The sequence below is a fragment of the Manis javanica genome, chromosome X, assembly GCF_040802235.1.
Source record: "Manis javanica isolate MJ-LG chromosome X, MJ_LKY, whole genome shotgun sequence".
NCBI lineage: Eukaryota > Metazoa > Chordata > Mammalia > Pholidota > Manidae > Manis > Manis javanica.
The window spans coordinates 137,993,809-138,020,971 of NC_133174.1; the positions used below are offsets into that span (position 1 = coordinate 137,993,809).

General features: G+C 49.5%; 1 protein-coding gene across 5 annotated transcripts in view; it reads right to left on the reverse strand.

Annotated features, from left to right (window-relative positions):
• Positions 1-10,989, reverse strand: part of CD99L2 (CD99 molecule like 2) — a 98,024-nt gene extending 87,035 nt beyond the window's left edge. The window contains exons 1-2 of one of the 5 annotated variants that reach the window (XM_037000480.2): positions 5,522-6,530; positions 5,267-5,297 (exon numbers count right to left, since the gene is read on the reverse strand). In XM_037000480.2, coding sequence (XP_036856375.2) covers positions 5,267-5,297; positions 5,522-5,821 — 331 coding nt within the window. In that variant the 5' untranslated portion in view covers positions 5,822-6,530. Of the gene's footprint in view, positions 1-5,266; positions 5,298-5,521; positions 6,538-10,703 lie in introns of those variants that run through there. The other 4 variants (XM_037000483.2, XM_037000486.2, XM_037000490.2 and 1 more) reach the window with 4 other exon arrangements.
• Between the last annotated feature and the right edge of the window lie 16,174 nt (positions 10,990-27,163).

Below are 27,163 nucleotides of genomic sequence, written 5' to 3' on the forward strand. Positions count from 1 at the left end.
CCTGCCTTGATGGGGTGCAGGCCACTGTGCTCTCCAGAGGCAGCCTCCCCCCATGGAGAAAGCCTCTGCAAATAAAACCAGATCAATCTCATAGGATATCAGTGCTGGAAGGACCCTCAGAGCCAGCTAGTCCTTCCCACTCATCGGAGAGACAACCCAACTGACAGCCGATGACAGCAGCATGGCATCAACGGAGGAGGCAGCCAAGGAGCTAAGCTAAGCATCCACCAGCACAATTACAAACATGCACAACGGCGATTATTTCACAAAGAACAAGGTAAGTCAGAAAAGGCATGGTGATCAAGCTACAAGCAGTTCATACCCCCACAGAGGTTGGAGCATTTCATCTGGACCTTGAAACCTCAGTGGATTGTGAGGCAGTTCTAGCTAAACTGTGGCTAAAAATTCTGACATTTTCCCAGTAAAAGATGTACGTTCTCATCTTGAATCTGGACTATCCTTAAGTGACTCAGCCTACAGAATGCAGTGGAAGTGATAGTGTGTGACTTCCGACGCTAGGTCATGAAAGGCCATGCACTAGGTATAGACCCCCATGGAACTGAAAACTGGTGTTCAAACCAAGATGCATACACAAATGTTCATAGCTCAATAGCCAAAGGGTAAAAACAGCCCAAATGTCCAACAGCTGATCAACAGACAAGCAAAGTGAGATATATCCCGCCTCTAAATGTGAAAAAGCCACTGGGACATTAAGAGAACATGGGGCTGGAGGAAACCAGCAGATGGGGGGCAAGGGAAGCCACGATGCTGGCGGATCTGAGGAGATGGCAGGCCAGAGCTCAGCACAGACCTGCTCCTCCGTGAGGGAGCAGCATTGAGTCAGAACCCATGCAGGGCCCTGCAAGTGAAAGAGCAGAATAAGGCCTGCACCTGCCCTCGGGGAGCTTACAGTTTTTAACAGGGGGCGAAGGGTGTGAGGGTCTTGCAAGGCATACAGCATTGCAGCCACAACGGAATCCTAGTGCTTCCTTCCCGACCCATGTGACCATTACTAGTATAGTTGCTTCCAAGTCTGTCTAGGCCAAGTTCCTTGAGGACAGGTCTTCACAGCACCCTAGACCAAAAATACCTAACAGTCTTGTTTACTAAGCAGTTAGTACCAACCAATTCAACAGTGGTAGCTTGTGCGGCACTGGACAGAGGCTGCTGTGTTTCCTTGAAAATTAAAAATATCCGTGGCACCACCATGACTTTACTGCCACTTTAAGCTCGCTGCATGTCCCAGGGCACCTGTGTGCACAATTGGGACCCAGGGGTTTAGCCATAGGAGGCAGAAGCCAAACACTCGAAGGTGGGAATCCTTATGTTTATTGCCACAGCCCCAGCCCCAGCCCCAAAGGCTGCCATGGGCCCCTCTACCGGCAGAGGACTGCTGTCTGCAATGCCCTAGCTACACAGGGTTCCAGGGCACCCCTCCCCTTGAACCTCAGGGTGGCAAACACCCCATGTTGCTTCAGTACCCAAGGGATTTCACTACCCCTTGTTGATCTATCTCCATTAACCGTGCCCATATCCTGTAAATAGCCCTTTGATTTCCCAGTGTGCCATCCATTTCCTGCTACATCCCTGTGCCAGGTACTGTTCTAGACACTGATGACAAAGTGGACAAGAACAAAAATCCCTGCCTTCATGGAGCCCGAAGTCCAGTGGCAGAGATAGACAGTAAGCAAGGAAGCAGGTACCTAACATCAGGAGATAAGGGCTGGAAAGGAAACCTCAGCAGGCTGGGGGTAGAAGGGTTTGGGGGTTCTATCTCAGGTAGGGGCATCAGGGATATCTGGAGTGGCACCTGAGAAGTGAGGGGGATACCTTAGAGGGAAGGGCAAACTCAAAGGTCCCCAAGGGGGTGCTTAGCCTGTTGGAGGTGAGCAGGGGAGGGAGCTGAGGGCAGAGGAGAAGGCTCCACCCTGTTGGGACTTGTGGGCCACAGTGGGGGGTTGGATTCTATTTTCCTTCCAACAGTAAGCCAGGAGGCGGTGGGGGCTGGGGGTTCTAAGCTGAGCAATGTGCACTTAGGTTTCTAAAAACTTGTCTGGGGGCTGTGCGGGGACTGGACTGCAGGGGCAGAGGCAAACTCTGGGATGCCTGCTGGGAGGCCACTGCAGGGGCTCCAGTGAGAGGGGACAGTGGCCCAGTCAAGGGAGAGGCGAGCGTGACTGATTCTACGAGTGGTCACATCTCGGTCTGTTGACAGATCAGATGTGGGGCCTGAAAGCCCTGGAGGAGTGGCCGGAGCCATGAGCAGGATGGATTCCCAGAAAGGCGGAGGAGCAGGTGTGGAGGGGAGGAGCAGAAGCTCAAGTCTGCACAGGGACCTTTTGAGATGTTTATTAGCAGAGGCAATAGTCAAAAAACACCTGCACAGGGCAGGAACCCTTGCTTGCAGGATTCTCCTGGAGGCACAGCTGAACTGTAAAAGCTCAGTGATGTAACGAGCAGCAGGGCATCAGATGAGATGACCACACGGCGATGATGATTGTAGGAGCCTGGAGGGCGAGAGAGAGCAGAGCTGGGGTAGAAAATGAAGAGTCACAGCATGCAGGCGGGATTGGAAGGCTTGAGACTGCTGAAAGCACCTGGGACGCAAGTGCAGGTGAAGAGCAAGGACCAAACGCTAGGTGCTCGCCCAAGCCCTGAGGTTAGGGATGAGAAGGGCCTGGGAAGGGCCTGTGCAGCATGACTTCCTGGGGCCTGGGGCAGAAAGTGCTTCCTGTGGGAGGGCCCGATGACTGTGTCAGACGACCCTTGGCTTTAGCAACACAAAAGCCATCACTGATAAGCCAGGATTAGTTTTGGGGGAGAGGTGGGAGGCATATTAACAGAAGGAAATTAATGGGAGCCCCAAACTACATGCTTACAAAGTGTGTTATATGTGATAAGAGATTAAAACATGTTTTTTGTTGGGTTTTTTTTTAGGCCCTACTTTGGATTCTTGCATATTTTGAGCTGGAGTGATGGAACCAAGTGAAAGAACAGTGAAAAAGTAAAAGAGGGATCACTCCTGCGAACAGCCCAGAATTCTGCAGCAAGCCAGAGGGCCGTGACGGGCGACTGAATCAGAGTTGCTCCTGGGACAGTTCTTCATGAACTCATTTGGACTCTGGGTCCAGCTCACTAATTCGGGGGACACTTGGGTTCTGGGCAAGTGAAGGCTTTTTTAAAAATCAGCCTCTGAATTCTCATTAGAACCGCTTTAGACTGGTGGCCTTTCGCCTTCTGGGCCCTCCAGGGAGCCTAACTTTGCTAATGCCTTGACAACGCAAGCCTGTGTGCATTAGCAGTTACCTGGCTACTCCAATAATCTGTAAGGCCAGCAAAGCAGAGAGCAGCAGCCTCGTGCTACAGATAAGGTAACAGCTGCCAGCCAATGGTGGGCCATGTTGCAATGCAGGCCTGGGGTTAATTCCATCATCCTAGGCTGGCTGAAGCAGCAATACAATGTCAAAATGAGCCCAGTCTGTGCCTTGACACTATTTTGGGGGTAATGAATTGCAGAGTGCAACAGTAGTTGCTGCAGAGGATACCACCCCTAATTTGGAAGTGAATCCTAAGTAAACCACCTTGCAATGCCAGCACAATGTCGCCAAGCCTCTTCTTCAAACAGGTGCTTCTGGACCAGAGGCACTCTTTGTAGTTGAAGATAACTACCTGAATCCCAGAGTTTTCAGAGTGCTTTAAAGCCCCAACCCTTCTGGCATTGTATGAGCAGCCCTAGGTAGAAAACTAACAGGAAGAGCTCAAAACTGGTCTAAACTGGTGTGGAGGTCCAGGCCCACCCATTCCTGCTCTAGTCCTCCTCTTCCCCACCCACCTCAGCAACGGGAACCCCCACGATCAGCTGAGGTCAGGACGCAAGAAAGACAGGCGAGCTGGGGCACACTCCACAGCAAAGGGGCAGGCATGGCCCCCTTTCAGAAACGCTGTTTGCTGGCCCCAGACTGCACCCTACTTCAAGTGGCCAGGAGGACTGGGGAAGAGCAGGAAGAGCACTGGGGGATGGAAAAGACCTCCTGAAAGACTGCAGGGGGGCCCCACTGCAGGCGCAGACACCTCAGGAAGCAGTACAAAAATCAAACCCCAGCGAAAGAAACGCAGTTGCCTCCCAGGGCCCTCAGAGGTGCTTCTAAACATTCATCGTCCCCCCAAGAACATCACTATCATCCGATTTTCTCTACTTTAAAATCCTATGAACTCAAAGCATATTGGGGAATGATTTAAAAAGACAAAATTGAAACAACGTAAGAGAACATCAGAAACGAGCTTTTTCAAAGGAAGAGAACGCTAATAGCGGCCCCTAGCTTAATTTCCTCTTGCTAAGATTTCATGGCTTAAAACATGAAATCTTATTATCTTAGTTTTGCAGGTCAGAAGTCCAACACAGGTCTCAGCTAACTAAAACCAGGGTGTCACCAAGGCTCCATTCCTTCCAGAGCTCTAGGGGAAATTGTTCCCTGGCCTTCTCCAGCTTCCAGCGGCTGCGTGGGGCATTACTTGGCTCATAGTCCTTTCACCTTTAGAGCCAGTGACCAGGCCAACGTTTCTCACAAGCCATTACCCTAACCCCTCTACCTCCCTCTTCCATATTTAAAGGCCCCCAGTCCTTTAATTGACCAGGATAACTGTCTTGCCAATGGGTTACAGCCCCCAGCAAGTTCACTGTGAATTCAGTGTGACCAAAAAAATGACAATAAAACGTTCTCGGGGTGAAAGGATATACCCAACTTTATTTCCACTGTGGCAAGTCAATCACTAAAATCCCGTTCACTCAGAGCGAGTCTGCATGCAGCAAGCCAGTCCCTGCCTCGGAGCCCCTCTGTCCGCACAGTCGTCCCACATAGCCGGCCTCTGTCCTCGGTGCTGCCACCACTCCAGCCTCTGCTCTGCCCTCCTGCAACCGTACCACCCCATCGCGCGCAGAGCACTGGGCAGAGCTCTTTATATAGAGTCAACAGCAACGTATTGCCCACAGGTGTGCAGTGAGCTAGTCAACCAGGGCCAGGTGAGAATCCTGGCCACAGGAACTCTCATTTTATCCACAATAACCCAGGAGAATCTTATTTTAAAGCCCTCTGATTAGCAGCCTTAATCCCACTCGCTACCTTAATTCTCCTTTACCATATAACCTAACCACAGGTTCCAGAGGTTAGGGCGTGGACACTTTGGAAGGCAATTACTATTATTAGGTCTACCACAGCCTCCCACCCGCCTCATTTAGAACACCTACCTGCATGACAGATTTTCTCACCTGTTTCTCTTCTGTGTAGGATGACTTTCAGCTTTTACATGCAAACCAAGATTGACCAGTCAGTGGGCCTGTGAGCAAGCCTCAGGGAGAGCCATATCTGGGTTGGAGGCCAGGACCCCCTGCAGCCGGGCCTCCCCAAGCACATGCAGGGCAGCAGAGGAATCCATGCCACATGCAAAGAGTAGGCGTAGACACACAAGAGGAAAAGCACCAACACCACATGGTAGAAAACCCCAGAATGGAAAGTCAGTGCACCTGGAAAGTGTCTTTCCTGAACTCACAAGAACCCAAACCAGCTCCGCGTGGCCGAATGGCCTCATCCTCCTCTTGCCTACCAGCAACAGCTGCAGGCCCTCCTTCAGTGCCTGCTGGGGCTGACTCCTGCGTGATACACACCCTGGGTGACACAGATCTACGCATGTGTATGTATGTGTGTGTGTGTGTTTTAACAAACCAGCATGTTTTATTTATTTGGTACCCAAAATTATGGAGGCAATGGGGATGTGACCTGTGACAGTGAGGAAGGGGCCAAAAACCAATCAAAACAGGTGACATGAAAAGGCACACAGTACCCAGACCCTGTCAGTTCAGTGCAGTGACTTTCTGGTGCACATAATGGTGACCCCGGGCCATCCAGGAAAGGAAAGGTCCCCTCCTGCCCAGGATGCCCCCCACCTTTCCAGGGACCATTCCTGAACTCAGGGAGTAGGGGATTTAGCAGCTCTGGGCCATCCCTACGGGTGCCCCTGCTGCCTGCCTGGCTTATAGCCACTAGCCCCAGGCAGCCCACAGGGCTTCTGCCTGGATCCCAACCTGGCATCTCAGCGCCCCCAGCACCTGGAGCCCAATCTGCTCACCTCTCTGCCCCGAAGACCAACCCCATCCCAAGGGTCACATGCTGCCACCCCCCTCATTTATTCTTAGACTACAGTGTACTTTTTAAAATTTTTTATTAAGGTATGATTGATATACACTGTTATGAAGGTTTCACATGAAAAAACAATGCGGTTACTACATTTACCCATATTATCAAGTCCCCACCCAGACCCCAATGCAGTCACTGTCCATCAGTGCAGCAAGTTGCCAGAGATCCACTATGTCCCTTCTCTGTGATACACTGTTCTCCCCGTGTACAGTGCATTTTTAAATGGAGATATCATTCACACACTATACAACTCACCCTTTTAAAGTGTACAGTTTCAGTGGTTCTTAGTACATTCACAAGATTGTGCAACCATCACCCCAAAGGAAACCCTGTACCTATTATGCAGTCACTCGGCATTCCTCCCACCCACCCCCACCGGCCCCGTGGGGGCCACTCATGTACTTTTTGTGCTATGGATTTGCCAACTCTGGATGTTCCCTATAAACGGGATCATACAATATGTGGGCTTTTGTGTCTCGCTTCTTTCATTTAACATAATATTCTCAAGGTTTGTTGCACTGTTTACTTTTTAAATATGGCTGGGAACTTCTTAGGTAATGTGAATAATTAACACAAGAACTCACCTGGAGCCAGGTGCTGTGCTAAGCACTTTAGCCATTCAATTCTGTTAACAACCCCATGAGGTGGATGGTGGTATTGTCCCCATTTTACACATGAGGACACCAAGGCCCCGAGCTGTTAAATGAACCCCCTCCCAGGCCATGATAGCGCTGGGCAGGATTGCTCCAACTCCTGCCCTTTCCCTCTGTCACAGGGCTGCTCTCTTTGAAGGAGCAGGCACTCAGCGATTTGCCAACATGCTCATCAGACTTATTCTCAGCCACTTCTCACATTTCTATGATCTTGCCCACCCTGGGGGTATTTACATTCACAAGCCGTTTGGTTATTCAGATGAACCTGAATTCAAGTCCTAAATGCCATTGGACCACTCATTTTTCATGTAAAATGGGTTACCACCTGCGAGGAAAATCGAAGTTTCTACTGCGAGGATCCTCACCTGACCCTGAACTACTTGACGATGTAACTAGCCTACTGCTAGGCTACTGCTCCCACACCCACAGGCAATGAACTATTACTGACTGAGTTACTATATAAAGAGCTCTACCCAGCACTCTGGGCGGAGGCAGAGTCAAGGAGTTACAGACCTGCAGACTGCTGGATACAGACATAATTCTCTTGCTTGACTTATAGCTGGGAGAACAAGCTGGGTAACAAACCCTTTTACCCGCAAGAAGTTTCCACTGTCATTCCTCTGTCTCACTGAAACCCTCAGGCAAGACACCACCCAGTTACTTTTCAAGGCTGTATGCAAGTGGCCATGGACATTTATAGACTCAGAACACCAGACAGGCCACAGTGCCAACCTTTCAGGGCAGCTGTGCAGGGGAACTGTGTGTTAGGCTGTGGATAAAATGAGAGCTCTGTGGCCAGATTCTCACCTGGCCCTGGTTGATTAGCTCACTGCACACCTGTGGGCAATACATGGCTGTTGACTCTATATAAAGAGCTCCACCCGTCCTCTGCACGCGACACGGTGGCAGGGCTGTAAGGCTGCAGGAGAGCAGAGGCTGGAGTGGTGGCAGTGCCGAGGACAGAGGCCCAGAGGACGGCTGTGCGGGACCACTGTGCAGAGAGGTGCAGAGGATGGCTGTATGGGACGGCTGTGCAGGCAGAGGGGCCCAGAGGCAGAGATTGGCTTGCTGCATGCAGACTCGCTCTGAGTGAACAGAATTTTAGTGACTGACCTGCCACCTGGAAATAAAGTTGGGGATAACCCTTTCACCCCAAGAACGTTTTGCTTTCAATTTCTTTGGTCACACTGAATCCATAGCAAACTTGCCAGGGGCTCAAACTCACTGGCAAGACAGAGGCACTAAGGGCATGGTGTGTGGATGGCATTTGGGAAATGGAGCCTGATTACTACCCACCCACCACTGAGATTCTTCTCCCCACCATTCAGAACAACAGAGTTCCATTCCTATAGGTGCATACAGGTGACATACCTGTCCTCAGAGGATTATTGAGAACAGTAAAATAGACTAAAACCCATCCATAATTAGAACAAGAATGACTTGTTAACCACCCTCTTAAACTTCTGGGAGCCCAAAGACTGTCTCAATTTGCCAGCCTCTGGAAGGATTTCACAAATTGCATGTCGAAGTCCTGTGTGCTTTTTGAGGTCTGCACAGCCTTCTTGGTCACACCTCACTACTGAGGATCAGACAGAGGATCAAGTGGCTCTTGGGCAGGCCCACCCAATCTCCCACTCCAGGGCTCCAGAAGAGCTTGCAGGTGCCTAACTGAGCACCTGCTTTGTGTTTGTTCACTTTTTGACATGGCAGCCAGAAAGAACAATGCAAAACCTGTATTTTTCTTACTAGGCATGAAAGACCAGCAAACCTGGGTTCCCATCTTGAGGCAAAAACTTCTTCTGGTTCAGTTTTCTTAATTAAAATTTGAAAAGATCACTGGGTAGCAGTCTTACCTGGATGGGATACTGGCTCAATCTCTTCTGAGCTATGTAACCAGGGGCCCCTCACCTGGAAGGTAGGGTGCAGACCTAACCAGCAGAACTAGTAGCACACTTGAGAACAAGATATGTGAAGTGCCTGGCACCTAGCAAGCATCCAGGAGATGGTAGCTGGTGGCAAGGCCACAGATCTTAGAGTGACACATGCCTGGTCCCCTCAAGACACCTTTGTGAGTTGCTAGGCATTATATGGATGAGCAAACCAAGCAAGGTTTGAGGTTCAGAACTCCCAGGGCCCGTTGGCCACTAAGTGATGGAAGGAGGGCAGCCTCCAGGTGTTAAAGGTATTATGCTTAGTGCTAAAGAGCAAACGCTGTAAAATCAGACAAGCCTGGGATCAAATCTTAGCTCCGCCCCCTGAGGCAAGTTACTTCACCTCGTGTCTGTTTCTGCATCTGTAAAACAGCTGCACCCATTCAGTTTTCTCCACTACCTCCTAAAATGCCTTGTATAATACGTTTAGGTGAAAATCTGAGACCTGACCATTAATATTCCTCACCCTGTCAATGTGCATACCTCGTTGAAACCTTTCAAAAGATAGCCTTGGAGTGTTATTTGTCCAATTTTTCTGTGCTTCCACTTTCAAATTCTCCGTATCATTAAATGCAAGTCATCAAATGATTATAATCCCACAAATGCATCATAAACAAAACACAAATCTTAACCCTAAAGGGAAAAGTGAAACAGCAAATTCAACCACCCAGCAACGTGATTTTGCTTCATCGCACTAACAATAGACTACAGAGATTGCGATGTCAGTGCTTACTTTCTCCCTGCCCAAAGACATCAACTCCATGAGGTCAGAGTCTTAGTTTTGTTCACTGCTGCATCATCGGTGTTCAGACCAGAGCCTGGCACCTTTGTAGAATGTTAAGTGGCTTCTCTTTTATCGGCTCTGGGATGGCTGTCCTCACAAGAAACAGTTCTGCATATTTTGCAAAACTGCCCTGGACTGTCCGCGTTTGCCAGTGCCCCTTATACATAACATACATCTCACTAGAGCTCGGTTTGTAAAACAAACTTTGGTTTTTGCTGAGCTCATTATGTTTTGCACTAGCTGAATTTGCCTGCCTTGTCAGGAAGCTCAGAGTGAATCTGTGCTCAACTGCAGTGTTTTCCTCAAACCCTTTTTCTGACGTGGTGATGGGATATAAATAAGTGTAAGAAGATTCCGTTGGTACATGTTGGAAACCCTATTTTTAACCACATACTTGTATTTATACCAAGATGCTTCTCAAACTTGAATGCGCCTGCAAACTACCCAGGGAGCTAGGTAAAATGCAGAATCTGACTCATGGGTCAGGGGTGGGGCCTGAGATGCTGCATTCTGAGCAAGTCCCAGGTGATGCTCATGTGGGTCCTGGACCACACTTGGAGTAGCGAGGGGCTAATTGGCAGAATCTCTCTCCTTCTCCACAGCAAAACAGCACCAGTGGATTGAAAACTGGGGCGGGCACCAGAAACACCAGAAGAGCTGGCTAGATCTACACATTGCCGTCCCCCATCCAGCCCCGCATACCTGCCCTCACGGAGATCCTGACAAAAGGGGGTTGGAATGCGCCCAGGAAGCCCCCCCGCCCCAGGTGCTTCTGTTGCAGGCGGCCTCGAAACGCATTTCGATGTGCTCCACTCGAGGGAAAGGAGGCCCTCTTCAAGGTTTACCCAAAGGCAATCTCCTGGGGACTGCTGTTGTCACCAGCGGTGACACGTTGCTCAGGATTTGAAGGGGGGGGCTATCCCGCTGTTTCTAGCGCAGCACCAGGATGGGTCCCAAGCGCTCCTCTCCCGCCGCAAGCAGCTCGACGAGGTGAGCCCCGCGGGCCGGGGTCTCGCAGCCCCGCCGCCGCGCTCTGCCCCGCCCGCCTCCACCGCAGGCCCTCGGGGCGGAGGCCGGGCCGCTCATGCGCACCGCGGGGCCGCCCGGGCGCCAAGCCCCCGCCCCCCGGGCCCGCCGCCCTTACCTCTCTGGACTAGAGTGGCCAAGGAGAAAGCGAGGCAGATGAGGAACGCTGAGCGCCAGGCCACCATGGCTGGGAGCGGGCAGAGGGGGCCCAGAGAAGCACAGTTAGCGTGAGGGCGAGCGAGGGGAAAGAGCGGGGGGAGACGCCGCAGGAGGAGGTGCCCAGCCACCACTGCAGGGCCCCGCCCACAGCTGGCGCGCGCGGCGCCGCCCCGGCAGGGAGTGTGGGGGCGCGCACTAGCGCCGGCGCCGGGGACGCGACCGGCCTGCGCCTGGAGAGGGGTGACGGGGTTGCGTGTGCGGCGCGTGGGGCGGGGCTACAGTCACGAGGAGGCGGGGCCGCTGCGCGAGGGGCGGGACCACAACCTGGGAACAGGCCCTCCGCCCGAGGCCGGGCTGGCGCGTGACAGGCCGGGAGGCTGGGGTCTGCGCTGGGGTCCGCGCGCGTGTGCGGTCGGGCCCGCCCCTTCCCAGCAGAGTCCTCCGGACGCGAGGGCGAGGTGGGCCCCGCAGGTGGGATCAGTGAGCCAACAGTGCCCCGGGAGCCGGAGGCGCCGGCCACAAGAATGTGCGGAGATTTCCGCCCGGCGCGCCGGGCTCCTCCCGGGCCCAAGCAGGACCCGAGGCGGCGCGCACACTACGTGCGCTCCGCCATCCGGGTGACCTTGGACAGGCCTCTTGCCCTTGTGCACTTGGTATCCTCCCAGTAAAAGGCTGTTCCCCAGGGGCCCCTTCAGCTGCGGCTCCGGGACGACGCCCCCGTGCTCTCGCCTCCTTCGCTGTGGCTGGGCTTGCTTTTGACAGACGCTAGTTGCCCGCCCACTGGCCGATCTGTGCAGGAAGCTGTAGTGGAGCTCCGTCCAGAGATTAAAGACAAGGGCTGTGTTCGTGGCTGGCCGCGGTGGGCAAACAGCAGTCTCGAGGAACGAGCCCCAGGCAGGGGGTGGGATGCCCCAGAGCCGGAGCGCTGCGGACCCTGGGGGACGAGAGGGAGGGGCTGAGTTTTAGCTTCCCCGATGCTTTGATGAATGCGCTAAAAGCGCAAGTTCACAGCTGCGGAGTCGTTCTGTAAACGTACTCAGTGATCGACAAACGCCCTGTAGTCCTTTCCCATGAATCCCTGCAAGCGGGACCGGCGAAATCAGATTCCAACACTGCCCTGAACAGCAAAATGCCCGTTGCAGCCGTTGACGTGAGCGCCCTCAAGGGCCCCAGCTCGAGCAGCTTTCGAGGACAAAGAGAAAAAGCCCCTGCTCTCCCGAGTGGTCCAGCCGCGTCGTCGAGCCTGTGCCCGCTATCATTCGGCACTGGACCCCCTGGGCCCCATCCTCCTTAGAGGGTAGGCTCCTTCCATCTTACCCAAATGTCTCTTTGGTAGGTTTCCTGTGCCCCCAACCCAGCCTGCACCTCCAAAGACCCCCTTCCCTGGCTCCCTCCACCCACGGAGCCGTAGTGGGGGCGGGGGTCTCGCTAAGATGGAGCTGACATTTTCCCCCGTGTAACTTCCATCTATTGCTCTGAATCCTGGGGCTGGATAAACAAAACATACAAGGAGCGAGTGGATGTTCCGATTTTCAGGGCAGTGCCTAATCTATGACACTAGCTAGAGAATTAACAGAAATAGCTAATAGTTGTTGAACTCGTACTATTTACATGGCATATCCCAGGCACTTTACCCTTGCTTTTTATTCCTCATGACTTCATCTATCACCTCAAAAATCAATGAGGGAAAAGGAGCAAAATGGGGTTCCTCGAGGTTGGGGGGCTTAACCAGCTCTTGTCCCATAGTGTCAGAGCAGGGGGAATCAGTAGAGACCCCATTGTGTGAATGGTTGTGAATGGTTAAGAACATGTGCTTTAGAGCCAGACAGGGTTGAAATTTTGACTGGACCCAATAAGGTTGTGCTCAGGGTTAAATGAGATGGTAGAAAGTGGGCAGTATGGGGACACAGCGAATGGACTTCAGTTAGTCTTGTAAGAGCTGAAGAAATACTGGCTGCTGTGAGGCTGAGCAGTTGCTGTGTATTCCAGGCTACAGATGTGCCCCCACCTTCCCCACTACCTCTGGGGGCCCTGGGCTATTCCCTTGCTCCCTGGCATCAGTGGTCCCCTCTGCACCAGGAGGGTGCTGGACATCACGGTGTTTCGGAGAGCTTCGGTCTCTGATGGGTAAACCCCAGCACCTATACACTGAGGCATGAGGAGGTGAGGAAAATGCAGCGTCTAAGCTGAAGCCATCTCAGTCAACATGCAGTGGACAGTCACACCCAACTGAAGCTCTGGTAAATGTGCAGTGGAGACACTTAAATCCCACCAGCAAAGCACTGACCACAGCGTTATGTGCGGTAGTTGAGACACTATTGCCGGAGGGCCAAGTTCAGCCTACCTGCCTGTTTGTACAGACTGCAAACGAAAAGTGGTTTTTGCGTTTTTTTAATGGTTGAAACAACCCAAAGAAGATTATTCTGTGACAAGGGAAAGTTACATGAATTTCAAATGTCAGGTCCATGGATTTTGTGGGAGCACAGCCAATTCCATTCATTTCTGTGGTGTCTGTGGCTGTTTTTGTGCTGCTACAGTGCTGTTGAGTAGTTGCAAGAGAGGCCGTGGAGCTCACAAAGCCTAAACTATTTAACTACCTAGCCCTTTACAGAAAACGTTTGCCAGCTTCTGTTCTAACAGGTTGAACTGTGGCAAGGATGACTTAACTGGTGATGGTGTGGGACCCAAAGAGTGTACTCCTCCTGAACAGGGGATGAACACGGTAGTAAGAACCACCAGAAAAGGCTATTGTTTACCTTGTGCTGAAAGTCACCCACTCAAAAAAAACGTCATTAGTCAAAATATTGCAAATGTCTAAGGTCAGTAATGCTGCCAGATAACTCTCCCTATGCAAAATGATTTATCTGAGGCCAGGTTTGTGCCTCAGTCTCCTACAGGCTGAAAAACAACCGGAACTTGTTGCGCCTCTCAGTCAGGGAGCTGCTACCCTGATGAATTGTAAATGGACATGGAGTTGATTTACATACAGGGAATCCTAATCTTAGAAACCATGCCCCCCCCCCAAAACACACGTACACTCCCCACTGCCACTGTGCATGGACGCTGGGACTGACTCCTGGCCAGGTCTGCTCTTGCCCCCACACCACGCCCTGGTGCCCACTCTTCCTACTCCTTACCCCTTCTTGAACATCTCATGTCCTAAAAACTGTCACCAGTTGGAAAACGGTTTGGCCTGACAAACTCCTCTCCTACAGCATCCACCTTTCGTCAGCTCTGACTTGGGCAGAGAAGTGTAGCATGGACAAATGGCCACCAGGCCAGTCTGTGAGTACAGGAGAGGCACAGTTGGGGCTGGGAAGGCTTACACTGATTTGAGTTAAGTAGGCTTTTGAGAGCTAGCCAGGTATCCCACCACTCCCCAGCCTTCTGCCCCCTCCCTCATTACACACCATATCCTTGGCAAGACTGGTCTAAATTGCAAAACAGCTGCTATCTCTACTACTAATGCGGAGTTCCTGTTCTTGCTCCCAAGTGCCACAAACCCCTCCTTGCAAAGTTCCCCAAGGGGGTGTTCCTCACCTGTAGCCCCACCTGGTGGCATCTGCCCACCAGGGCCCTGGAATGGCCTTGCTACCACCCCAATGCTGTTGAAGTTGCCCATCCCAAGAGCACCATCCACATCAGGAGTGCCACTTCCTGGTAACACACCCAGCTGATTCTCGGGGCACAAGAGTGATGAGGGAGCCCATGCGAGGGCAGGGGGTGCACAAAGGCCTTGCCCCAACTCAGGGCCACCTTTGGCCCCTGGGACCCATGGCAGAGCAAAGTTTGTGCTCAAGGGTCCAGTAGCCTTTCCAACTGCTTCCTCTCCCCTCCCCCACAGCCTTGGGCTCTAACCCCTCTAACCAAACTAATTTGAGGGCCCTGGCTGGGGAAAGGGACCCAATAACCGTCCCCCAGCACACACCACTGCACTCCCCACTGTGTGGGCCAGTTAAGAGACAAAGACTCCCTGCACATCAATGGGAATGCGAACAGCTAGCTGCTGGGTGGGGGAGTGCCCTGGGCCACACCGGTTCCCTGAATGCCTGACATCAGACTCAAGTCCTTACCATTTCAAGAGAAATAAGAAAAACGAAGTTGTGGCAAGTTTTCCCCTACAAAGCCAGAGGACTGACCTTTATTCTGAAATCATGGACTTTTTCTTGGTATACAAAAGTCCTTTATTTAATGAAAAGATAGCAGTGTTTTGTTTGATGTGCTTACTTTGCAAAATAAAAAGTTGGCAACCCTACTGTCCCCAAATTAAAAAAAAAAATCTACTCGCCAGTGAAAATCGCAAGTCTGGGGAACCAGTGATTCCCTCTCATATTTTTTGAATTGTAAGCAAATTATCCCCCAATCTTCTCCTCTCCAGAGCATCCTTATTCTCTCCTCTTTGGGATTTTATAGTAAGGCAAGGTCAGGCAGAGCCTTGAATACCATGCTAATGAGCAAAGATTTGATCCTGAGAGCAGAGGGAATCCATTGAAGAAGGGTTTTAAGCATTAAGCAGCAGAGTGACAAGGAAAGCAAAAAACAGGGGAAGTGGCTGGTGGCATCATCTGGGGGGAGGAGCTGGGAGCCATTGCGGGTAGCTGTCTAGGGGGAGAGGCTGGGGCTGAAGATACATGTTTGCATTCAGGCTAAGTATGTGATGCAGGAAGCAGTGGCCAGAGAAAGGAGGGGATGGCGGGTGGGCGTGGCCCTGTTCTCAGGGCCAAGGAGTAAAGGAAGTCCCAGGTGCCTGTGGGGAGGGGACAGATGACAAGCAATTCCAACTCCATGTGATACAAGCAGTTAGAAAAGGGGCAGAGAGCACTGTGGGAGTAGGGAAGAGTGGGGCCCCTCCCAGTGGATGGTCAGGTAGAGCTCACTTAAAGGAAAAGCAATTGTTCACCACGCAGACGTCAAGGGTGGCGGGATGGGGTGGGCCGGGGGTCCGAGACAACGCTGAAGCAAAGGCCTGGAAACGACAAGGGCGCAACACAAGGCATTTGAATTGGCTGGAAGCAGGTCGTGCACGTTTCATAGAATAGGTCAGATTTCTACTCTCCTCAAATGCAACTGGAAATCCCAAAGCGTTTTAAGTGGTGCTGGGTGACAAGATTAGACTGGCATTTCATGAATCTGTTTCTTCAAGGAGACTCGGGACTCTGTTAGAGCCCAGCATCTGCCTTAGAAAATGCTGCTCTAGGTGACAGAGCCATTGAAGAGTGAAAAGCTGGGAAAGTGAAGAAATGGGATGGGGCGCTGAGGCAGGGAAAAGAGCGAGGAGGCCGGGCCAGGAGGAGGGTGCGTGCGGATGCAGGCTTTCCAGTCACCTGAGATGACCTAGTGTGGCAGATCAGGCGCCGCAGCTTCACAGACAGCGGGCCAACGTCCATTCCTGTGCTTCTGCAGAATGCCCACCCACCTCTGCTCCAGGAGTCCTGTCACAGCTGCACGACACAGAGTTGCTCACCCCCAGAAGGGACCCTTTGACCTTCTGTGAGCATTTTGTGATCGAGTGTGACAAATTCCCATGAGATATGAATCATCTCATCCTTTCGGATTCCTGTTAGAATTCCAATTTGGGATTTGAGGTGTTTTAACTAAGGACCATACAGGGGTGACGATAACGGCAGTGATGGCCTCGGTGACAATACAGAAGGAAAAGAAGATGGGTGCAAAATGCCAGTGGGTCCCTAGTTAGTTCCAGAGCTCATTATCACGAGGAGTCCTCTTCTCTAGAAATCTAAATGCAGAACACCCACCTGTCTTCTGGAAACCTGCGTGCCAAGTCAAGCAGGGCAAAACCTTATACCTGCATGTTTTCCTGATGCGAGAAGCTGCTCTGTAAATTTCTTTCTAGTGCTCAGTCAAGTTAATATATGGGATTTGCATAAACACTTGGCAAGAAATAATTTATCTTTCTGTAATACTTTCAAGGCAGCGTTTTCCACTCTGAATCCTGACCTCTGCAGGAACAGGGCTTAACATTTGCTTCCCAAATGAGGAGGAGTAGGACCTTATTTAACTTCCCTAGTGATGTCTCCCTGAAGCCCTTGGGAGACTCACACCACAGACGCCAACATTTGGCTTCTGTATTTTTTTCATGTAATTTAAGCACTACAAAAAATCTCCCAGAAAAAGTTACAGAACGCAAATGTGGAAAACAGCATCTGATTAATAGTAAAAACATTGTGTTAAAAAATACCTCTTGTTGGAGGTGAGGCTCAGAACCTCACCCCCCCTGTTTTGAGAGAAATCTTCTGCATCCGTGGATGTCTTGCTGCCCTTGTCTAGCTTGGATTAATACTTAGTCCATAGGCACACACCTGATCACCTGATCATCTACATTTGCCCTCTCACAGCACTAAACTATGTTTTCTACCTTTATCTTGCATCTACCTACCACTTCAGCATTTTATTAAAAATAAAAATAATAATAATAATAAAGGGAGAAATGTGGGATCCACATATAAATCAAGTATAAAAATCAAACGAATATTCATATTTGACCTGATTGTTTATAGTTCATAATGCATGATCAAAACCAAAAGTTTCTGTGATGAATGCCCTTGTACTGTTCACCATGTAAGAATTTATTCACTATGTAAGAATTCGTTCACCATGTAAGAACTTGTTCGTTATGCTTCAGAAGATTGGAGACTGACGAGAATTAGGCTTGAGATGGATTAATGATTGTGCATTGAGCATTGACCCCCCTATACAGAATTTTATTGTTGTTAACAACCATTTGATCAATAAATATGAGAGATGCCCTCTCAAAAAAAAAAATACCTCTTGTTGGTTTTCAACACATATTGCTCCCCGATTTGGGACACCAATATATCCACACACACACCCCCTACAGACACACATACACAGACACACACATGCACACACAGGTGAGGTGCCAGTGTCCATGAATCCCAGCCCATCCAACAAGACCATTCGAGTCCATTGACTCCTAAGCAAACATCAAATCTCTGTTTGCAGACTTTTTATCACCTGGCCTGGGTAAACTGAGGCAGAGAAAGATTGGAGCAGCATGGATCTGCCTCCAACTGGTAATGTGAATTTGAACAGAAATTGATTAACATGCATCAATAGAGCGCCTAGCAATTGTACCTCTCCAAGACTTCTGAAAGCACCCCCTTCTCTAAGGACACTGCAGCACAAGTGACTGCTGAAGGACTACTGAGAGCAAGCAGAGCATCGGAACTGGGGCCCTTCCCTCTCCTTCCCTGCTCTCCCGTCCACTCACCACACTACAGGAAGAGGAGCTTCCAGATGGGTTAGGTCAGATCACAGCCCTCCCCTGGTCCAGCCTCCCACTAACTTCTTCCCATGGTTCCTGACATTGAGTTTAAGCTCCTGAGCTCTGCGTTCAAGGCCCTGCAGGACTTGGCCCAGATGACCTCTCCAGACCATCTCTCTCCCTCTCTTAACACCAGGTCCCAGCCTTTCCAGAGCTCTCCCAGCTCTCCAAACTATGCTGCCCCTACCTGCCTCAGAGCTTTGTTCACACTGCCCCTTCTCCCAGCAATTCTTCTCACTCTGTCCTCTAGTCCATGGGCCATCTCCCCACCATGCACACGTATCACACCCACCTTCACCCCTGCAGGCCTGCTTCTCCTGTGAACCCAGATACATACATTGCAATGTGTCTTCTGTGTTGTCTAAAGGCTTTTTCAGAAGCGTTACAATGTCCAAAACAGAACTGTCCATCCTTGTCCCCAAAATCACCCTGCTACAACCCCGCATGGTCCCCATCTCAGTAAATGGCACCGATGATCTCCCAGTGGCTGGGGCCCCAAACCTAGGAGGCAGCTCACTCAGAGCAAGTCCAAGTTCCTGTCCGTGGCCTGTGATCCAGGCCTGAGCCTGCCACACTGCTTGGTGGCTCCAGGTTTTCCTGCATAGTCCCATTGTGTGCAGTGACCTTCCTTCCCTTCCCTACCAGGCTGGCTCTGGCTTAGCCCTCAGGCCTTACTAGAACATACTGCATGCCCACTCAGCCCACGAGGGCCAGGGATCTGTCCTTTCCACTCCTGTGGCCTCCGTATGGGACTCCTCAGCACTGGGACCCCTGCCTTCAGATCTGCTGTTTCCTCTCACTGGTCCCTGGTTCTCAACCCTGGCAACATAATAGAATCATCAGAAGGGACTTTTTCTTTTTTTAAATTGAGGTAAAATTCATACAATATAAAATTCACTCTTTTGAACTATAAAATTTAGTGGCATTTATTATGTTCACAGTGCTGCATAACCATCACCTCTATTTACTTCCACAATATTTCTGTCATCTCAAAACAAAAGCTGGGCCCCATTAATAGTCACTCTGTTTCCCGTCCCCCAGTGCCTGGCAACAACTAATCTCCTTTCTGTCTCTATGGATTTGCCTGTTCTGGACATTTCATACACAGAATCATACAATACGTGGCCTTTTGTGTCTGACTTTCTCCCCTTCGCATAATGTTTTCAACGCTCATCCACGCTGTGACATGTATTAGAACCCCTCTCTTTTTATGGCTGGATAATATTCCAATGTATGGAGAGAACACATTTTGTGGATCCAGTCTTCAGTAGATGGACTTTCGGGTTGTTTCCAGTTTGAGACTGGAATGCTGCTGTTCCAGGTTTTGCCTGGACATAGGTTGCCTTTTCTCTTGGGTCTAGACCGGAAGTGCTGGGTATCCGGGAAGCTTTAAAAATTACCACCTGCCAGGCCCTATGCCTTGAGATTTTGATGTCCTTGGCCTGGGGTGGGACAGGGCTTTCCAGAGGCTCCCTGGTGATTGTAATGCACAGTTAAGGCTGAGAAGCACTGACTGAGAATGTGGTTGGGCAAACTGCAGCCAGTGGGCCAAGGCCTGCCCACTGCCTGTTTTCAGCTAAGAACACAGGTCTGCCAGCCATGAAAGGCTGAGAAAAATTTTAAAGAATATTTTGTGACATGTGAAATCATGTGACATTCAAATTTCCATGTTCATAAACAAAGTTTTATTGGCACAGCCATACCCATTCATTTACCTATCGTCTATAACTGCTTTTGTGCCATCAGGGCAGAGCTGAGTAGCTGTGACAGAGGCCATCTGATTCTTCAGCAGCACTTGGCACAGCTGACAACTCTCTACTGCCTGAAACACTTTCCTCCTTAGGTGCTGAAAACCCGCTGTCTCCTGGAGCTGCCTCTCTAGAGCATGCGGAAGCCCCATGGGGGTGGATCTGTGGTGCCCAGTGTTCAGAAGCTGGGGCGCTTCCAGGCCTCGTCCAGATGTCGCTGGGAAGGGGCCGGCGGTAGGAGGCCACTCTGAGGCTTTGGGCAGGCTGCTCTTCTCTGGGCTTCATCTTTCTCTTCCATAAATTGAGTGCGGTAGACAAGATGCCCTCTGAGATCCCTTGCAGTTCTGAGTCCTCTGACGATCATAGTGTCGAGCACTGTCACCTGCATCATCTTGTCAACTCCTCCCAGCAACCCAGTAAGAAGAGTACCATTTTCTATTATTATCACCATTTTACAGATGATGTAATACCTCTTCAGAGAGGAAAAGTGACTTTAGCCAGGTTGCCCAGCAAGTCAGTGGCCGACCTGGCACTCACACTCAAGTCCAGCCAACCCCACTCCCTCTGATAAAATGGATGTTCCAAGTGCCTGCCTGCTGCTTAAGCTGGTAAGGGGCAGAGGAGGGCATACTGGCTGGTGGTGGCTGGGTCTGCCTTATGTTGTGGATGTGGGCAGCTGTGAGTTGGACCCAAGGTCAGAAGAATAAGTTCTTTAGAGGCAATGTGCCCAACAGTGTGATATGTACTTGGATCATGCTGAATTATTTCAAAACCCCATGAGGGAGAATACTCGTTTCCTATGGCTGCCAAAACAAATTACTGCAGACATTGGTGGCTTAAAAACAACACAAACTTTTTCTTTCACAGTTCTAGAGGCAGGAAGTTCAAAATCAAGAGGTTGGCAGGGCGGCAGGGCCGTGCTCCCTCTGAAGCCTCTCAGGGATGACCCTTCCTTGACTCTACCAGCTTCTGGTGGCTGTCAGGCAATCCTTGTTGTCCTTGGCGTGTAGGTGAATGGCTCTAATACGCCTCTGTCTTCACATAGCCTTCTTACAAGTGCCCCAGTCATTGGATTTAGGGCCCGTGCTAAATCCAGCAGGATCTCATCGGCAGATGCGTAGCCGAAGTACATTTGCAAAGACTGTATTTCCAAATAAGATCACATTCTGAAGTTCCTGGAGGACATGAATATGTAGGGAAGGCTCTTCAACACACCACAGGGGCAGTATCATTCTCAGTCTATGGATGAGAGAGCTGAAGCCCTCTTACCCTGTGAGACCAGTTGCCCAGTAGCTGCTTCCTCAGTGACTTGGGAACCAATGCCTAGTACTGGATTGTTTCAATGCCTCACTTGTCATAAACAGGAAAAGAAGACACACCAAAACCCTGCATGACTCTTACCTTACACCGTACATAAATATTACCTCAAAATGGATCCAAGACCTAAACTTAAGAGCAGAACTATAAAACTCTTAGAAGAAAACATTGGGCAAAATCTTCATGACCTTGGATTCAGCAACAACTTCATGGCTCTGACACCAAAAACACAGGCAACAAAAGAAAAAATAGATAAATCGGACTCCATCAAAATTATAAACTTTTGTGCATCAAAGGACACTATTAACAGAGTGAAAAGGCAACAATCTACAGAATGGTAGAAAATATTTGCAACTCATATATCTGACATGAGATTAATATAAAGAACTTCTGCAACTCAGCAGCAACGAAGGAAACCAATTAAAAAATGGGCAAAGGAATAGAAGTGACATTTCTCCAAAGAAGATACTCAAAGCCAATGAGCACATGAAAAGATGCTCAACACCACTAGTCACTAGGGAAATGCAAATCAAAACCACAGCGAGATACAACATCACACCTGCCGGGATGGCAATAAAAAAAAAACAAAAATAACAAGTGTTGGCCAAGGATATGGAGACATTGGAGCCCTTGTACATTGCTGGTGGGAGTGTAAAATGGTGCTGCCACTGTGGAAAACAGTCTCGCAGTTTCTCAAGAAATTGAACATAGAATTATCATGTAATCCAGCAATTCCACTTCTGTGTATATACTCAGAAGAACTGAAAGCAGAGACTCGAACACATATTTGTGGAGCCACGATCACAGCAGCATTGTTCATAATAGCAAAAGGTGGAAGGAAGCACCCCAACTGTCCACTCACTGGTGAACAGAGAAGCAAAATGTGACATATACACACAGTGGAATATTATTGTTATAAAAAGGAACAGAGTGTTGATAAATGCTACAACATGGAGAGTCCTTAGAAACATTGTGCTTAGTGAAATAAACCGGACACAGAAGGACAAAATTGTATGAGTCCACTTACAGGAAGTACCTACTTAGAACAGGCAAATTCATAGACAGTATTAGAGGTTACCATGAGTTGGGGGCCCGGGGGGAAGGGGAAGTTGTGATTTAATGGGTAGCATTTATGTCGGGGATGATGAAAAAGTGTTGGGTATAGACGGTGGTGATGGTCACACAACACTATGAATGTAATTAATGCCGCTGGATCGTGCCCTTACAGATGGTTCCAATGGTAAGTATTGTGTATGTTTGACCACCAAAAAAACTGTTTAAAAAGAAAAAAAAACCGATGTGAGCTCTGAGGAAAGCATTTTAGAAGAGAATATGGGAGTCTGGCCTGTCGGTGCAGGGCTCCCTGGAGCTGGCTCCGTCCCCATGGTTTCACCCTTTCTTTTCTGCCTAGGCAGAGTTCTCGGGGGAAAGAGGTTTTTATGTACCTGTATCTCCTTTTCTTAGTCTTGTCACTGTTTATTGTCCTCTATAGCCACCCATATGTGCGCAGGTCCCAACTTCCGGTCACGGTTTTTTTGACTACTGTCCCGGTCTAACAGAGCCCTAGGAGCGATGCGCGCCATCTGCTTCCCTGTGCACTCTGGCTGTGCTCTGATGGAGCCCCAGGATTGCTTGTCTCCTTGTTGATCCTTGGAAGGCGGGTTGATTTCCTCTGCTGAGTGGTAGATTGTCTTTGAGAGTGTCTACCCCCTCAATCATCTCCTTCATTGGGTATAACATGTCCCTGGCCCCCATGGCCTATGGGATCAGGCCACATGCCTTTGCCTGTTATTTGCTGCCCAGCCTGCCCTGCCTTAGCACATCTGGCCCAATAGGTGACCTCACTGTCTCCGGAAAGGGCATTCTGCCTCCCTGCCTCCTTGCCTTTTCTTATGAGGTTTCTGTTGCCCATTGTGCTTCCCCTACCCTCCCTATCGTGCCAGTCAATGCTAATGTCTGCTATGCCAGCTCAGCATGCACCTCTTCCTTAAAGACCTGGGAGGTCAAATCTTATCTGTCTATTGAGCAAGGAAACATCTGTTACTGCCTTGAGTAGGCACTTCCATCTTTAATTATTGTATTTCAAATATACCTTGATATTGATTTTACCTAGAGGGAAGACTTCTGGAAGCCAGGGGCACATCTTACTTTGAGTTGTGCATGAAAGGAACATTGGCTGATTTGGCTTGGTGAAGAGGAGGGGTCCATCTGAATATTTGTTGCTCCTGGTGACGCTGGGTTCTTGGTCATGAAGCCGAAGAATGAGCTTCACAAACGCTCAAGGTAGGAGAGCAAGGTACAGGCTTTTATTTAGAAAAAAAAAGTAAGAATAGAGCTCCTGGCTCATGCCAGGAGGGGACAACAGAGCACGGAGTGGTACGTTATCTAGGGGGTTTTATAGGCAGTTGAGGATTTTTCGAGAACATGAAAAAAACTTAGGGGTGTGGACTTGTTAAGTGGTCCCTGAATATTTAGAATTAACTTAACACAAGCAACTTCCTCTGATGATTTCTCTCTGAGATACCAGCATCTTGGTCTGGGGGCATATGAAACAAGGCCACCTGCTCAGCCCCCAAGGTGGGCTGAGGCATTGTTTGCTGGAGTAAGTGAAGTGCAATCTTATCTTTAAGGTGGAATCCTTGCCTTTTACTGTGTTAATGGCTGGGCCTGCATGCTAAATTAGTTTCCCCAGTTTGCAAAATCACTTCATCAGATCTGAAGGAGGAAAAACGGCACATAGGCCTGGGCCTTTTAACATTTTAAAGTGAATCTTACACATGATTATAAATGATTAGCATAAAATAAACATGTGCTACTCTTCTTTATTTGGGGAATATTAACTGATCTCACTGAAGAATGACTCTAGAGCTGAATGTTTAACACAAGAGTTTTGGTAGGGGGTTTCCTTGCATGTAGTTACATTGCTCTGACTGCAGATATCCTGCCTTGCTTTCTCCGGAGGCCCTCACCCTACTCTTACTACACCCATGGTCCCTGTCTCACTGGCACTTGGGTCCCTCCTTCCTCTGCCAGCTCCACTCTTTCCATCAGACTCCAGGGTCACGGCGGGCGTGTGGGTGCAGAGCATGAGGAGGTCAGTAACCTTCCCTGTGTCATCTGTGGGAATTTTCCTTTAGAAACTCTTACCTTTCAAGTTTTCCAAGACTATCTTTCTGTAGCACAAATTGTGAAAGAACTGAGTATAAGCACCCAACTCAGAGGTCTGCCACTGTGTCCCCTGGGACGGCCAGCACTGTCTCTGCCCTGGTTCCAGCTGTCACCATCTCTCATCATATTATTGGGCCAGCTGCTCCCTAGTCCCGCTGCCACCACTGCTGTCCCCAGGAACCCATGGTCTGCACCACAGTTGGCGTGGCTGTCCTCAAACACATATGTTCCTTTCACTCCCCAGCTCACAAATGGCACCCTGTGTCCAGATAAAGCCGAGCTCTGAGAGAGGAGCTCCAGGCATCCTGACCACCTGCCCCTGATCTCAGCCCCTGTCTTAAATGTTCTAACTCTGATACTGTACTTACCGCAGGATTTGTTTATTTCCAAACCAGAAAGGGGATATTGATGCCTCTGGGACTCAGTCCAGGCAACTCCCTCCTCCTGGAAGGTCTGCCCACCTGTGGGTAAAATTATAACATTTCCAGATTATCTCCCCTGGCTTTACTGCATTTGCATATCCTTGGTGGTGAAGAGAAATTCATCTCCACGTCAATGGGTAATTACCTGGGCAACCGAGGGCGTGTCTGAACCTGAGAGGTTAACGGGAGGGGCTGGCTTGCTTGCTGGCTTGCTTCTTCCAGAGCAGGGGAGGGAGACAGCCGGGGACTGCAGTTTGTGAGCAATAAATGGGTTTTAAACTTTATTTCTCCCTTTGAATGATTTTGGTTTTTAGAGGGTTTTTTCCCGGGATTTCCTCTCCCCGTTTTACACCACCAATGACAAACATTGAAATATACACCTCCTCTCCAAGCCGTCTCCTCAGCTCTCCTCCTGAGACTGGCAGGTGGGCTCAGACAGAGTAGGGGGAGGGCCTCTGGGAAAAACAAAGCGAGATAATCCACTGTGGGATTTGCTCTGGCCTGCTTGCGGAGGCAAGGTACAGGCTTTTAGTTAGAGATAAAGTGAAAGGACAGAGCTCCTGACTCACGCCAGGAGGGGACAAGAGTCTGGGGTGGTGCGTTGTCTAGGGGTTGTATAGGCAGATGAGGATTTTTCGAGAACATGAAAAAAAGCTTAGAGGTGTGGACTTACACTAAGAGGTCCTAGGATATTTACAGGGAACTTGATACAAGTAACTTCGTGCTCTGTTAATTTCTCCCTTGTTTTTTCTGCTTGTTTTTCTGACTTTACCCACATGCTGCTTTTCTTCCTCCAGCCCTAGTCAAGTGATTTGCCACCTGGGCAATGTAGCAAGCAAGCCCAAAACATGTAGTAAAAACAGAAAGGATTCCGTCTTGAAGATATGATTGCATTTTAAAATCCAATTAGTTAAAAAGTAAGTTTCTTAACATATTCTTTAACAAACAGACAATAACTCAAAGCAGGCAGTCTTGAGTGATTGATATGCTCCCAGACCCGGTAAGCTATCCTGGGAGGAAATCAGAGCAGTAAATTTCTTATAAATAACCATGAAGACTAATAAGAAACCTAATGTCTCTTCAAAGGCAAACATTTTGGGACCACTTAGCAGGTGTACATCCCTAAACCTTTGTCTATCAACTGCCCATAAAATCCCTACACAAGGCACCAACCTGGGGCTCTCTTGTCCCCTCCTGGCCTGAGCCAGGAGCTCTGTCCTTTCGCTTTATCTCTAAATAAAACCCTCTGCCTGGTTCTCCTACCTTGAGTGTTTGCGAAGTTCATTCTTCAACTCCACCGACAAGAACCCCAGCATCACTCCCACCTTGGGGCTTTGCCCCAGTATGAAACCAATAAATACTCTCTAAAGAAAGCAATAGGCCACAGTAAGACTCCACTTCACTCCCACTAGGGAGGCTGTAACCAAAAACACAGGTAACATAAGTGTTGGTGAGGATGTGGAGAGATTGGAACCAGCATGTCTTAGTCAGCTCGGGCTGCTGGAGCAACACCGTAGACCGGGGGTTGGGGGGCTTAGATAGCGGACGAGGCACTGGCAGATTGGGATTGGCAGATTCTGTTGTCTGGTAAGAGTCCACTTCCAGGTTCATAAACAGCCACCTTCTCGCTGTGTCCTCACATGGCAGAGGGACAAGGGACTTCTCTGGGGTCTCTTTTATGTGGGCATGAACCCCATTTGTGAGGGTTCCATCCTCATGATCTAATCCCCTCCCAAAGGCACCACCTCCTGACACCATCACCTTGGGAGTTAGGATGTCAACATAAATTTGCGAGGTGGGGGTGGGGGTGCCACAAACATTTAAGCTATAGCAAATGTAAAATGTTGCTGCCACTATGAAACACTGGGAGTTCCCCATCAACTTAAACATGGAGCTACGGTATGACCCAGCAATTCCACTCCTAGGGATAGACTCAAGAGAAATGAAAACAGGTCCACACAAAATCTTGTACATGTATGTTCATAGCAGCATTATTCATAATAGCTGAACTGGCAACAACTCAAATGTTCATCAGCTGATGAATAGGAAACAAAATGTAGTGTATGCATACAATGGAATACCATTAGGCAATAAAAAGGAATAAAACACGGACATACGCTGTAACATGGATGAGCCTTGAAAATATTATGCTAAGTGAAAGAAGCCAGGCACAAAAGGCCACATACTGTACGATTCCATACATACTACTGTCCACAGTCAAGTTGATAGAGGCAGAAAGTAGACTCGTGGTTGCCTGGGGCTAGAGAAAGGGAGGACTGAGGTGATGGCAAAGAGGGGCAGGGCTTCTCTTCGGAGAAATGAAAATGTGGAATTAGATCACGGTGATGGTTGCACAACCTTGTGAGAAGACTAAAAACTGCCAAATTATACGCTTTGAAAGAGTGAATTCTGTAGTATGTGATTTATATTTCAATAAATCTATTTAAAAAAGAAAGGA